Here is a 15,759-nt window from a genome sequence, read left to right as displayed (position 1 = left end):
CCCTTGGGACTTTGGAGCGAAGCCCTCCATCCTCCACTGAAAACTACTCTCCTTTTGAGCAACAGCTCGTGGCCTGCCGCTGGGCCTTAGTAGACTGACAGCTTACCCAGGGGTCCCCAAATGACCACGTGACCTGGGCTGCCCATCACGAACTGGTTACCTGACCCACCACGTCATGAGCCTGGGCACGCGGCAGCAGCCATCAGGTGGGAGTGGTGCACGGGCCCTGACCCAGGCAGGCCTGAAGGCCCAAGTAATTCATGAGGCAGTGGCCCAGGTGCCCAGGGTCCCCACTCCTGCTTCAGCACCTCCTGCAGCCAGAGCCTCACGGGGCGTTCCCACCATCAGCCAACGGGAGAGGAGATACAGTCTGGTTTACAGATGGTTCTGAGGAGGTGCAGGCACCTCCTGAGGGACAGCCACACACACAGCCCCTCCCTGGGGTGCTCCTGAAGGACACAGTCAAGGGAACTCCTCCCAGTGGGCAAAGAACCACAGCCAACTGAGCTGCTTGGTGAGGGCAAAGGGAACATGGACTGGGCAGTGCAATAAAGTAGGTAGAAATATGTTATGGCCACAGGACAAGTTACAGAAATGAGGACTTTAACTGTCACGAGTATTCCTCCGGATTTTGTTATGTACACCTGTGTGTTTGTGTAAAGCAAATAGCTTTCTTTTCTCTCTTATTCTTACTGTGTAACATTAGATTTTTACACCACAGAATTAAGTTATGGGATGTCAAGCACAGTGAGCTTCACTTAAGGAATATATACACACACCTTTTAGGTTGCTTCTCTACAGCCCTAACACAGAGGGCATGAGCATCAGCGTTTGTTTCTTACAGCTATTCAGGGGATAGGACATGCTTCTAGGATTGATGACTGGCTTTACAATTAGAATTATTAGTTCATGTCAGGAGAAGTAAGTTTCAGAGAAAAATTCATTACCTGGATGATTTTCAGCAGCTAGCAACGAGAAGCAATTGTAAAAAAAAAAAAAAGAAAAAAGAAAAATCACACAAAAACAGCAAAAAGTGTTTTGAAAAAGTGCTTTGAGAATTTACTGTACAGTTTTTAACAATTTATTTATATGTTGGCTTCTACATGCTCTTAACATTTGTGTAAAACATTTATACATAGTCTTTACAATTTGTACATATATTAAAGGGCTGTATCATAAACACTGTTCTATGAGATTTTATAAAAGAAAAATCAAGTAGGGAAAATTACTTATAAAACATTAACAAAAACCCGTGATATTAAAGACCAAGCAGTTCTCATATTCAGGTTCATATGATTTCCTCTTCTACTTATTTTTGGTTTCACTTTATTTATGCCGGCCCAAACCTTCCATTTTCTATAATATAATTATTAGGTCAGAAAAATGAAAGCAGGAGAGATAATGTAAGGCAACTGTGGCAGTTGGACAAACTCGTCTGCAGGAGTAAGACAGTGTCTGTGAGCGTTCAGATTAAAAGCTGCCAGTCTACAAAAGATATGTTTTGCTTTATGCCATTAACTCAATCAAGTACTAGTGATCTGAATAATTCTGTCTGCAGTTCAGGACACAGAACAGAAGGACATCACTTAGTACTTTTTCTTAAACATAAAAGCTCTGAGCATTACTGCACGTTATTCAGGCTGCCACCCTTATCAGTCCCTGGATTTTTCATTTGGTGGGGATGGGAAAGGTTTACTAAACTGTGTTTTTAATTTTTCAGATGATACCAACTGGCCCACTTGTGTACAATCCAAGTCAAGTGGCGCTCATTCTCTCACGGCATTTCTCCTGTCTGACTCAACAGCTGAAGATTTAATCAAGACCCTGGAGATCGGGAGGGTCTGCAGGAGCGCGCCCGCCCTGCGGAGAGCCCAGGAGCCCGCCCCGCGGCCCCACCCCGGGAGCGGTCAGCACTTCCACCACGTGCCCTCAAGCATAAAGCGCGCCTGCAGGCAGGCTTGGCAAGGAATGCGGGGAGAGCAAGCCCTCCTCATGGAAGGTACGCTGCTGACAGGGGCCCGAGCGGGCGAGTCTGGCTGTAGGGTTCTGCCAGGCTGTGCCCTTGGGGGCCACAGGAAGCCCGCTGACAGGCACGTGAGGGTGCCTGAGGCTCTGGGGGCTCCGCTTGGCTTCCTCTCTCCTGAAACGTAAGCACTTGAGTCATAAATATGTCAGTGAAAGACATGTAGATTTTCTAAATATATAGGATTCCAAAGGACTGAAAAGAGTTATAAAAATATACAAACATATATATATTTTTTATTCTGGCATATTTCATATTTCTAAGAAAGCAATTAGTAATTATCTGACACTGGGTAAGAACTGGAAGATTGTGGGTGACTTATAAATTACAATTTTATGTAAAATATCAGTGGGGGAAACCCCTAATTTTCCATTCAAAATTCTGCTAATTGTAAAGTACTTTCCAAAAACAGAGACAATTCCCATTGGTTTAAGCAGTGGACGTGGAGATGACCAAACGGGGACTCTCCTGAAGTAACAGATGACTTTAGCCAGGTTAGGAAAGTAATGCAGTTTTTTGCAACTCTATTTCTTTTTGGTTTTCTTTCTTTCTTTTTTGCTCTCGATGATAGGGGTGTAGAATTAGACTGCACTGCCCCAAGTCAGAAAGAAGCACTTCGGCGTTTCTTGGTGTCCATTTTATTCTACATAACCGGGAAGCGGCTGAGGGCCTGCCTCAGCTTTTCTGCAATCTGGTGAAATGAATAAACAAACGAGCAATTTTGAGATAGCAATCCCACTAAGACTTCATAGTATACTATTATTTCCATCCCTTTGAGTTAAACATAAAAATGTCAGTCTTTAACCTTGGTCTATGCCTCCGGTTTCTTCGGGCACCGACCCAGCTTCCGCGCTGCCCGAGGAGCCCTCAAGCCCTGGCGGCGCTGCTGAAGGGGGGGCCCCGGCCTGCAGGAAGCCCCGCGCCTCTCCAGTGCGCGCCCCACCCCGCCTCTCTGCGCCGCAGCTCTTCCGGACTCCCCACTTTTCCTCCAGCGAGTGCGGTGGACCCGGCTGTCATGCTTGCCTAGGTTCCCTGCCTTCCTGTACACCTGCGGACTCGTGAGCCTCCGCTGAGAGCAGCCTCCCCGACCACACCCGCTGCAGTGTAGACGGTCTGCACCTTCATTAAGAAGCTAAGGCTGCCTGCGGTCATGACCGCATCCCTGTGCTTCCCCCTGGGAGACACACGCTCCCGAAGGACACAGAGACTTAATCGTCCTGGGAGCCTAAGCATCTGGAAAAGTGCTCAGTATACAATAGCTACTCAATAAATGTTTGCTTCATGAGCAAAGAGGCAAATTTTAATATCTAAGGGTTAGTTCTCATGAACTATGTTAGATTTAGCAGACAGTGATTAAATATGTGAGCTTCTTTATTGAATTACAATGTCTTTGATAATTAAATGTCACGTGGGCTTAAGAATTATTTAATGAATCAATCAACATCATCAGAACTCCCAAGCTGCCTTTCAATTATTTTCTCACATAGAACAAATGTAGCCTGTGATTCTAACACATCATAAGAGGCTTGGAGACAAGGGCGCAGGCCGGGGTGGCGCGGGGGCCCCAGCCGGGAAGGCGGGAGACTGCGGGGAATCCTGTCTGTGCACTGCACTCCGCACACCATTCACAGCGTGCACTAAGCACACCAATCACAGCTCCTTCCAAGAATCCGTCGTGGAGATGAACATTTTGGTGGTGTCTAGGCCAAAGATGACACATGTGTGCCTGTGAATTTGGGGCTTGCCCACCATTATTCCTGAGCAAACATGAGATGAAACCATGGAAATAGTGGAAAACTTAGAAACTTAGCAGCCAGCACATGGCCAATTATGATGTGACAGAACTTGTCTTTAGATTTCTGGGTTTCCACTTCAGGCTAGATCTTTGTTTTCTGCACACTCTGGGGAAACAAAATTACTAGGCAAAGTACAAAAGCTTATGTTTTTACTATTGTTTCTGAATGAAAACATTTAATGTTTCTCTCTCTTGTTTTCTCTTTGCAGTTCCTTTGGGACACCGTGAAACCTCAATCACAAAGACTGCCTGGGGTGCCACCTGCCGCTGCCAGGAGCCAGCTGAGAAGCTGAGAGCCTGTGGGCGGTGGGGGGCGGAGCACACGTGAGGGAGGGGACGCAGCCCCACTAAGCACTTCTTGGGGCCTCACAGCTAGCTTCCAATACCCCTTCTTCTTCAAAAGAAATCCTTTTTAAACCCAGTGTTATTCAAAAAGGAAAAGGCAGATATAATTAAAAGAGATTAAAAGACCCCTGCTCAATATTTAGCCTCCTTTGACTTAGCACTGAGGATTAAAAAAACACCAACGATGAACTCAGTGCGGTCAAGGGAGCGACCACGAGTGCCCTTCCCGAGAGTGTGCATACAGGGCCTGGCTGGCAGGCGACTTACGGTCTCATAGAACTGCACTTGCTGCTCCAGGTACAGGCGGATGATGCTGTTGTAGTCATAGATCCGGTTACTGTGGAAGTGATTCATCTCGGCTACGACAAAAAACAAGACGTTAGCCAGTCCCCAAGACTTCACACAACACCTGGTTTCCCTGCTTAGTCACCATTCATCATCAACCCATTTAATCTGCTTGGGCTCAGGGTAGTGCTAGTTCTTGACAAATCACTTTATAAAGAGGCTAGAAAAACAATCTGAACAACACTTTCCAGGAAGCGGATGATCTTCGTTGGTTTGCATGTTAAATACTATAAAACCCAATACAGATAATCACCCAAACGTGGACTATCATTCTAACAAAACTGATGGAGCAGGAAACTGACTTGGTCATATTTGCAGATGACTCCAGTCTGGAACTTCAAGTGTGTTTATGGCGGGCCCAGCCAGCCAACGGGCCCTGCTGCGTGCCCTCTTGCAGTGAGACCGCGCCTAGGCAGGCTCCATGAGGTGCCTCTGAAGGGCTCGGCTGTGGGCTGAGATGCGTGCATGCAAGCCCCCGCTCAGCAGTGGAGCCAAGCCACCACGGCCCACTAGGACCGTCAGAACTCAGCCTCTTACCGGGAGACGGATCAGACGCCCACTCTGCATCTTATCAATTCAGCGGATGACTCCCTTATCAAAATCTGTCTTTTGATGCCACCCCCACCCTGTCACCAGGCCAGAGAGGTCTTCTTCCTTGTCTGTGCTCCTCACCTTCCCACTTGATTTTTCCCTTATGGTCTGAGCCTAGAAAGCCAACTGCTGGCATGAAATTCCAATAAAAAGCTAATTGCTTTGAGTTTTATATTAAGTCACCTGAAGCTTCTCATTTATCTATTTGGATAACCTCAAACACAATTTCTAAACCAAACCCCCCCCATTTCAGACCCTTCAAAACTAAAATCTTCAATTCGGTTTCTCACTTCTGCCCTCTGACTGCCTTAGTCTGGTCTCCCATTAATTCCTGTGTCCTGAAGGTCATTCCCTGGAAAAGCCTAAAAATACGCTTCATTCTCTCCCCAGCATGCACCTCCTCTGCCCTCCGAATCTCAGACCCAGAAGCAGCAGTCTCCTGGCTGGGCTGCCTGACTGATGTCTGCCCCACCTAACCATCAAACCTTCTCCCCTGAGCACTGCTCCCTACCGCCCGCCAAAAACCTTTCACTGGCTTCTTAATGCCCACATCCAGTCTAGACCCCTCTGCCTGGCTTTCAGGGCCCTCCACAGTCACCAAAATTAATTCCCCAACAACCTGTAAGCATGTTCTATTCCTGATGGCCAGTTATGTCGTAGGCTTTGATTCCTACTGGAGCATCCCTTCCCTCTCCTTTGCCCATGCACGTCCTATCTGTTTGGCAACACAGGAAAATCCATTCGCTGCTCCTGTCTGCTAGAAAACACTCCACTATATAAAGATTCATTATTATTTTCTTTTACTAATAGTCAAATCATGCCAAAAAACACAGCACCCCAGCTCCCTTCTCAGGCTGTGGTCCGGGGCACGGAAGCTACATACTGCTAAAGCTGAGCTTTGGACTCTCAGTGTTAAGATCATTGCTGATATTAAAATTAAGGGTTATAAAAAAACCTTCAGTGTCTCTGGAAAAAAAAGGGGAAACGCACGTTTAATCCAGTTGCCCTTCACAGTTACGTCAGTAAATGTGTCTAACAGTCAATAAATTTTACACTTTCATTAACACTGGGATCCTGCAAACAAGACGCTTATGAAGATATCTGAAATCAGCTTCCTTGCTGGGAAAAACATCTCCATTAGCTCTGCATAAACCTTCTGTCTTACCTTGCAGTGCGTAAGACATTGTGCCGACTCGTTTCACCATGTTCTGTTTGTCCTGTGGAGTGATTTTACTAGTTGCAACCAGTTTATCACTTTCTTTCACTTTCTCTATTGCTCCCTGTGAAATATAAAATGCAATGATGTTAATAAAAAAGGGCTAAAAGGATTAGTCATTAGTTTAAAATATAACAATGCTAACATACTCTGTAACTGAATAGGAGAATACCCCCAAAAAATAAGAACACAGGAAAGCAACTAAATGTAACTTCCCTTAAATCACTTGGAAGCAAAAAGTTTGCTATTCTTAAATAATGTAACTAAGCTGAAATCTAGTTTTACGCTACAGCAAGATAGAGAACAAAGTAGCACTCTATTTCTGTAATATTCATAAGTCATTGTCACAGTAAGAGTACATAATCGGAAACGGTGTTAGTGGGTTTAGAAAGTCTTTTGATCAGGGACATCTAGCCTATGCACGTGGGCACTCTCACGGTACGCTATAAGCTGGTGTTTAAGGGTGGTGATCGTAAGTTTTACTGTGATTTTTTAAAGAAGCACTGAATCAATTTTATATTAATACTCAGATGAAAGTAGTTGTAAAAGCTGCCAAACATGTTTCACTCCAGTAGTGCTGCATTGCTCAGTAAAGCTCTCTGGAAAGAAAGCTCTATACTCATGCATAAATCAGACTCCATGCCAAGAGCTCTAAATGTTGCTGTAAATTCCTACATGCTAAGTGTTCCAAGATTTTCAAATGAATTTTTTATTTTCACTTCATTTATTTTATTTTAGTTGTCCCCCTCCCCAGTTTTACTGAGTTATAACTGACAATTAACGCTGTAGTAGTTTATGGTGTACAACACAATTTGATATATGTATATTCTGAGTTTTATATGAGGTTGTCTGAAGTTGCACAAAGCTTATTTATCTATACTACCCATTCATGAAACTTTAATTCTAAAGCTGAATGTTAAGTGGCCACATGCGAGGATTGTTAGGATCACAGACACCCTTTTATAGAGCTTTTCCTAAAAAATTCAAGTACATCACAATACCTTAGAGCACTACAGGGGATAAAATACCCACAATTCTGAGGTAATGTACAATTTTGAAACAGAGAAAAATTAACCAGAATCAAGATGTGAAGATACACCAAGCTAATTTTCTATTTAGTCTAAAAATACCTTTATGATGGCAATTATATAGTTTCCTTTTTATTAATATAAACACAGAATCAATGTTGAGCATTCTGACTTTAGTTAGGGAACCCTTTGTCAGGCTCAGGGACAGAACACCTTACGTCATCTTGGCAGGGAAGCATCTTTGAGTGCTTGCCCAAGCAGCTTACAGGGATCTCACCAATAAGGGAAAGTATTATTCATAATATTGTTTTGAATTTCAAACCCCATGATGATTTTGTTTGATAATCTGACCTAAATATGTGGATAAATATTTTTCATATTTCTAGTTTCCTTCAAATAATCTTTTTACAGAATAAAAGAAGCGAAACAACTACCCATATATCTAAACGTGCTATGGGGCCTTGCTGTTTGAACATCCCAAGCAGTTGCAATTATCTCAGGAGGCTTCCCCTGGCTCAGGAGTGTGCCCACAGGTGAAGCCCAAGCAGGGGGCAGGTGCATCAGCCTGATTCACCTGTGTCGTCTTCTGTACGCTTCTATGATTAAGTTACCTTGTGGGCGCCAATAATATCAGGGAAGCAGCCAAGGAAACCTTTATATTCGTGATTACATTCCATCAGAAAATGAAGATCTTTCTTTGGCTGTAAAAAGACACAGGCCAGTTAATACTGGCAGAGGAATTCAGACAATCAAGGAAGAGAAAACTCTTATATCTGAAGACTTTATTAGCCAGATCCCCCAGGCACTATATTAAGTTATTGAATGTGAAACATTCAGCCTAGTTTTCCCACAAGAAAATAACCCCCAGGACTTTTATACTCTCAATCACAGGCTATAAAGAAAATGATAACACACTAGATAATTTTTAGTTGGTTTGTAAAATTAGCTATTGAGATGGCCCACAATGTAAAACTGAGAAAAAACCCCAACCCAGTTAATACTGTATGTTTTACATATAAGCAAATAAGATGTTATAATTCAAGGTCTAAACTTTAGTAGAGAATGTAAAAATATTATTAAAAATTTGGTAATCATTTTAAGTGGCAACTTTACAGTTTTCAGTTTTTCTTAATTATAATTTTTTATAGCTATATAACACAAAGTTCTAAAAATTAATCTTTTTTACAATTATCAGGAGAGTATTTAATGACTACATGAATGTGTGTGCAAGTGTGTATATAAAAACATATTTCAAGTCATTTAGAAATTTTTTTAAATTTTGGGATTTCAACAACTTAGATGGTTATTCCCCTTAAGGGAACTTTGTAAAAAGAACTGAAAAGGGGTTACTAAAGACTCCAATAATAGCCATAAGGCTAAAACAAAGACCTGCTCCCTGCCAGGGACTGGAGGAGGGCTTTCCCTTTGTTAGCTGTTGAGCCCTGAGGTCTTGAGGGAGGCTCCACGCTGCCATCTGCCCCCTTGAGCTGGGAGGCTCAAGTTCTGCTGGGAAACCTAGGCTCAGAGAGGCTAAGAGTTCAAAGGGGGACCCTGAGAGGTGCTCTTCCCTGTATGTTCCTGTTCCCTGACAGCTAAAGATGGGCCCTAGCCTTCCACACTGGAAGAAATCACTTAGATTTCTTGATCACAAATTTATCCATCACTTTAGCTTAACCCAAAAAACACTATTACTAAATATGATTAACAAAGATACATAGGGATAGAAAAGAGGATATGCATTTGGGAAGTCTGTTAAAATAGGTTTAAATTAAATATATGGCTTAGCACAAAAATCCTAACTGTAATTGTGTGGTTGTGTTAATACCTGTTCCGCCACAAGACTGGCAATTTCTTCATAAGTCTTTCCTGCTTCTGTTATTGCATCATTGAGATCTGTCTCACCTGAAAATCATTAGTTATGCCAGTGGTTATATTAACTTTTATTTCATGAACAGTTTTATTATAGGAATCTCAAGTGGCAAAACTATAGAATAGTATAAGAAGCCCCCATCTCCCCATCCCCCTGGCTTCCCAATGAACAGCTCACGGTCACCTTTTTCACCTTTACCACCCTTGCCTTACCTCCCCCTTTTGTTGGCCATATAACATTTCATCTTAAATTTTACCTAAAAGATAAGGAGTCTTTAAATAATTACAATACCAATATGACCCCTAAGAAAAGATGATCATTCCTGATATAAACTATCCACTCATTGTCTACATCAAACTGGCTGCTTGAATCAGGAAGAAAAGAAGGTCACATGGCAGAGCTGATGTGCTTCTCTAATACATAAGGTTCTTTCTCCTCCATCCCTTTTTCTCCCTAGTACATTTTTTTTTGTTGGGGGTGGGGGAGGGTTGTTGAAGAAACTGGGTCATTTGCCTCGGTGCATGCAGCCCAGGTTTTGCTGATGTGGTAACACTCTCTGGTCCCTGTGCTGCCTAGATCATTTACTGCATACAGGTTTGCAAAATGGCACTATTTCACGTTTGCCACTCCTTCTTTAGTAGCTGAAATAAAGAGAAACTTTCCTTTATCAATTTTCTGGTTTCTTGGAGGTACAGGAATAGGAAAGGCAGGTTAAATCCTTCCTTCTCTTTACAACAGTGTTTGGAACAATGAGTTGATCCTCTGCCATCCTCCAAAGGTGACTGAGATGAAATTTTTTTAAAAGTATGATTCTAAGTCTGGATTTAAGCATATCTGATATGCTTATTTCACAGCAATTACTGTTCTGTGGAGCGCAGTGTTTAGAAATCACCATGCCAGTGGTGCTGGGGTGCTTCTTGCTACTGGACTGGTAACTGTTTCTAGGCCTTTGCAGTGAACAGAGCAAACACAAACCAAACTACAAAGGAAAACAGCTAACTTGTTCTCACAAGTGCTATCAATGTAAAAAGTACAATGAACTTGAAATATGACAGGTAACATATACAATATGAGTAAGGTGAAACCAATTATGAGTTATGGAGAGACATAAGGCAGTATGAATTTGTTACTTAGTCAAAATTTATTCCTCCAAATGACTTCGATTAAGGTATGGCCTTCGCAACAGGGAAAACTTTAAGTTCAACTCAAAGTTCAGCAGGGAAACTGGAAGCACGGGTGGTGTTACATATCAGAGCTGCCTGTTTCACCAAAACCCGAGAGCTGAATGTGAGCACAAAGAAAAGGAAAGAGGCTGGCAAGAAAACACAAATTATACCAACCCCGCCACTTCTCTCAAAAGTCGTAAGGGGAAGTTGCAAAAGTCCTTAGTGGATTAATTTAAGCATCAACAAAAAGGTTCTGAACTGCAGAATTATTATTTATCTGCAAAAGCCTGCAAAGAGCTGTTGGTCTGGGTAAGACACTGAAGGCCCAAAGAATAAACAAAGACGTACCTTGATAGCCACTGGAACTAAACACTGTTGCTAAACTCTGCAAGGCCTTTCCTATCTTCTGATATTCCTTGGGTAATGCTGAAAGAGAAAAAGGAATAAATTGTTAACTGGTCCTCTGAGCAAACAAATGGGATTCAACTATTTTCTAACATGCCATCTAACAATGGGATTTCAACTGTTTTCTGTTTTTTACAATAAAAAAATGTGAAGTGATTCAAAATACTCTATATTCTTTGACAAAATGACTGGTTTTTAAAATTAATGACTGATTTTTTCCCAATAAATTGTTTTCAGTTTTTTAATTGATTGTTTCTTAATGGTGAATGCTGCTACTATTCGCTCCCACCACTGCCCACGCTGTCATTCACTGAACACAGTCACGGTGAGTGGCAGCTCACCTAGGAGACATGTCTAGCTGACAGAGCCCTTTCAGGGACACCATCCTGATGCAGTTATACCACCTCCACGTTGGGGGTTAGGAAAGTATGGCAGGTAAGGAAACTGACCTGCCCAGGGCCACATGGCTAGTGAACAGAGGATGTGGCACTTGTGATTACAAGTACACTGCTATGTATGTTTGCATGGACTTTTTGCAAAACAAAACTGAAAGCAACAAGGTAAGGGGAAAAATATGGCAATAGGACCAGGGAGGAGCGGTTTTAGTTTTTTCATCTGTATGTAAGATTAACTACAGGGGAGTCTCTATGGATCCTTCTAGAGCAGAGATCCCAGGATTCGAGAGAGTCATTTTGGAGAACTTCCTAGAGAGGAGACTGTGTCTTAGGGTATTTTCTTTGCATTTCTATACAGCCCCCTTAGCCCATCTTTTGCCTTTCAAAAGAAACCATTATTTGCATTTGAAAGCTTAGAGTAGTACTAAGGAAGAAAAATAATTCAAATGTTTAAAAAAATCTGGTCCAGAGAAATGTGAAGTATGGCCTATAAGCTGACGAGGAAACGCAAAATCAAACTATACTAGCCTAGCTTCGTTAGTTTTCATAAATTGTTTACCCTTTTGTAACTCAAGTTTTTGCCTCTCTACTTGGGCCATGTACTTCACCACACCGAGGATGTGCTAGATTTCTCACTTTGCAGATTAGGAATTTTAAACAACTCTTTTTTTAAATTTTATTTTAAATAACTCTTTTTTGAGAGAAAAGGATGAGATATGCTTGGATCAAATCCTAACAAAGCACTTTAAGCTCCCCCACCTCCCCAAAACAGAGCAGCCTGAAGCAAATATTCTCTATTTCATAAATTTGGCCTTATGAGTTATATAACACAGAGCTGACTAGATGCCAGACACAAGGGATTTAATTCTTTAAAAGAAATCATAATCCCAGATTTTTGTGATACCTTTAAAAAATGTGATTTTAAGATCTGTACTCACTTAAAATATTTCTTACAAAAATAAAAAAAAGGAATCAGCTTTCAAAGAATAGACTTAAGTGATTTGTTATTACGGCTATAAGAGCTAAGATTTTTAAATTAAATGACTGTTTTAGAGAAGCATCTCTCTCCTTTTTGCTTTTGGTTTTCCTGTGGCCAAAGGCCTGAAGCAGATTTGTTTTCTGGCGCTGCACTCGGTCCCACCACCACTTCAGGCTGAGCTCTGCATTTAGGATACAGCTTCGCATTTCTTTGCCATGGGAAAGGAGCAACTCTTACTACTCCCACATCTGCCCCTCAAGCACAAACAGCTGGTGGACCAAGAGTGGTCTTGTTGATATAAAATACTATGTGGATGGCAGACGGCCATTCAGTGTAAGGCACCGCCTTTTTTCTGCTGAAGGTCAGGCAGTAAATAGTAAATAGGCTGATATTTCAGGTTTTGTGGGGCCACAGGTTTCTCCTGTTGTAAGAACTCAACTCTGCCGCTGTAATGTGAAAGTAGCCACAGACAATACATACAAATAAATAAATGGGTGTGGCTGTGTTCCAATAACACTTTATTTACAAAAATAGGGTGCCTGCCAAATCTGGTCTGCAGGCTACAGTTTGCCAACTCCTGATGTAAGGTTTAAATTACAGGTCTGGATTTAATGGATCTTGATACTCTATTAACTTTACTATGCTATGTTAATTATTCATCCACAAGTCACTCCACATTCAGGTTCTTGTTCATTAAAATCACTTTTTGACTTTAAATTCTGATTCTTTTCCGTTATTAGAAGAAAAAGACCACCCTTACAAAATATTTGCAAGAACACGTAATTAAGCTTCTTGTGCCGAGTACCACAGTACTCATGTAACTGAAAAGTGGCTATGTATTATTACTTTTAGAAGTGAATTTATTTTTAAAAAATAACTGAAAATAACCAGTATTCTCCTCATAGGGTATGAGTGGAAGGCCAGACAATTCTTGTGATAGACCAGCAGTATCTCTTCACCCAGAGATTAATGTGGGCACTTCAGACTAGGGCCCAGTTTTCTCTGTGGGACTTGGGACTGTGCTGGCAGTCAGGGCAGGGCAGATGCAAAGGAGAGAAAAAGGCTGATATTCTAAGGCAGGAGGCATATCTGTGTGAGTGCTAGGGCAGTGGGGTCCAGCCTTTGAGCCTCTGATAGTCACACGGCAGCTTGCTGTGGCACGGTCCCCACAGTGGAAACTCAACTGTGTGTCCACCCCGGCTACCTGACGTCAGGGTTGCATGGCTCTGGGAATACAGGAAAACATGGTTCAGCAGAACAACAGTCTACAGGCAAATGGCGGGCGGTGGGGGCACATCCCCCAAGGCGGGACCAGCGGGCAGGCAGCCACGCTGACCTTTCCCCTCGCGTGCGCTCCAAGACTGAGCCGTGCTAGTTTTCTGCTACCACTTCTACTGGCTTTTCCTAAAAATTAGGATTCACTCAAATATATAACATCTTACCAAGATGATGAAGATTAAAAAATAACATAGAGATTAAAAGTAACAGCACTAAGTATGTGGAAAAGATTGATTTTCCATAATTAGGAATCCAAAACTGGAAATAGTTAAGTGAACGTGGTGTTCTGTAGGAAAGTTCTCAGCGTCAGTTCCTGCTAAGAAGCCAGGCTCACCAAGACACTGGGGTGTGACACTACTTGGCCTCAGTTCACTACATGTGTGCGAGGTGGTACAGCTGCCCAGGGTGAGACTGGTCACAGGACTGAGCCTGCACCGCCACTTTTGGGACCAGGGTTGGCGCAGGGTTGGCACTTACGCCCTGTGCACCGTTTCCAGTGCTCCTGCCCCACAGTCAGCAGCTCCTTCACGCCGTCGTCCATGGCTTTGGTGAATTTACCAACAGCATCACATTTCTGCTCTCTGGGGGAGCAAAAACACAAGAAGACAGGTCCTTGACTTTGCGCCAAACGTCCAGTGTGAGGTGTAAGAGGAGAAAAATCACTGCACTCAGGGCAGACCTGCGCCAAACGTGACCAGGGGTACTTGCTTTCTTGCATTTTAACAACTGCCCTTTAACTACATTAGTCTTAAAAACAGACTTGATTCAGGTTTTTAAAGAACTACTTAAAAATCTGACACATATATACATAATTATAACTTTTTGTTTAATATTTGTAATTTTAATAATTTATATAATGATTTCAAACACCGTTTAAAGTACAATGTCCCAAAGCACATGAACAATAATGTAGTTTGTTCGTAAATACTGACAATAATTTTTATTTTTTGTTTACTTGGCTCAAATGACATCATCACAGGGCATAGATCGTATACCACAACACATGACGTTGTCAGTGAACATGTGTACTCCTACATTAAAATCTATTGGTCTTTCTTGCTGCCATTTATATTTTAGCTTTGCTTCCTTCCCCCCTCAATTCCTTTTGAATTATAACTAAAATTATTCTCAAGTAAATAAAATAATCATTTCTTGAGTATCTTATTTAGTGAAATTCGATCACTGGAGAATTGGTGAATCTGAGAGACAATAATACAGGTTGCTAATGGTAGTTGTTCATTCATTCTAACCAGCAATTATATGAATCACAGAAGGTAACCTGGATGCACAGCCATCTAAATGATCCTGAACATATCAGTTCTTTAAGGATATAAAAAAATCAGATTATAAAAGAGAATGCACAGTGTATTTGTTTAAACAAACCATTTTTCCTGTAGAGACACATGCACAGGGGAGGATCTGGAAGACCGCACAGATCTAGGCCAAGGCCAACATATTAACACTGATTTTTCTCTCCAGGTAGTTGGAAGAATGTGCGTTTTTTTCTTACGTATGCTTTTGGTAACATGTAAGAATGATTTTATGACAAGAAAAGAGCTTAGGATTAAAAACAAACCCCCCAAATTTCTTATTAGTCTTTATACAGAAAAGGAACTATCCAGATTTTCAATCAAGCCTACAGTAAGATTACATAATTAAAAACAACAGATTTAAAAAACACAGAAAAAGCAGGTAGAGATTGCTTCTTGCAAGGTAATGTTCAAAGAGAGTGGGGCTTTGTGGAATACGGTGTGTGTGTTGGCTGGCTCTGGGCCCCTTTGTCTTATTCTTTATTGGAAATAACTAACCACTGTGTTAACTATGAAATCACTGACTTTAGGACAAAAAGGAAGCAGACTTTACTCCAATGTTCTGGCTAGCAAGTGAGTGCTCTCCTACACACGACAGTGTCCTTGCCTTCTGACTGCAGACCCCAATCCCTCAGGCTCTCTAGTTTGACAATCCAAAGTCCAGTTGTGCTGACACTGGCCTGTAAGCAAGGAGGTGGGCACGGCTGGTGAAGGACAGTCTGGCAACATCTCTTACATTTCTAGTAAGTCCAAGTCAGGTGCCTCTGGTTCCATGGTGGAAAATATCATAACTCCCACCAGCTCATCTTTCTCAGCCTTCCTCTTCCCAGTTTTCCATTCCTGCAAATAGGAACATTACATTACAGTGGAAAATAGAGTCAAACTGGTCTTTTGCAATCTCTAATCGAACTGGCTCACTGATCACCTTTATCTTTCTAACTTTGAAGGAGTGGGTCGCACACAATCTCCCTTGCACCACTGGTCGAGCCCCTGTGTGTCTCAGCTGCACTCTC

The 15,759-nt window shown here is 42.1% G+C and overlaps 1 protein-coding gene across 1 annotated transcript in view; it reads right to left on the bottom strand.

The window, feature by feature from the left end:
• Window positions 1–1,058: 1,058 nt before the first annotated feature.
• SNX9 (sorting nexin 9) overlaps window positions 1,059–15,759 on the bottom strand; it is an 86,118-nt gene continuing 71,417 nt past the window's right edge. The window contains exons 11-18 of the mRNA XM_037023555.2: window positions 15,483–15,586; window positions 13,914–14,017; window positions 10,728–10,805; window positions 9,169–9,245; window positions 7,955–8,044; window positions 6,265–6,379; window positions 4,431–4,522; window positions 1,059–2,714 (exon numbers count right to left, since the gene is read on the bottom strand). Of these exons, the coding sequence (XP_036879450.1) occupies window positions 2,667–2,714; window positions 4,431–4,522; window positions 6,265–6,379; window positions 7,955–8,044; window positions 9,169–9,245; window positions 10,728–10,805; window positions 13,914–14,017; window positions 15,483–15,586 (708 nt within the window). The 3' untranslated portion in view covers window positions 1,059–2,666. The remainder of the gene's footprint in view (window positions 2,715–4,430; window positions 4,523–6,264; window positions 6,380–7,954; window positions 8,045–9,168; window positions 9,246–10,727; window positions 10,806–13,913; window positions 14,018–15,482; window positions 15,587–15,759) is intronic.

The sequence above is a fragment of the Manis javanica genome, chromosome 13 (genome assembly GCF_040802235.1).
Source record: "Manis javanica isolate MJ-LG chromosome 13, MJ_LKY, whole genome shotgun sequence".
In the NCBI taxonomy this organism is placed as follows: domain Eukaryota; kingdom Metazoa; phylum Chordata; class Mammalia; order Pholidota; family Manidae; genus Manis; species Manis javanica.
This window is presented reverse-complemented; position numbering and strand designations above follow the sequence as displayed.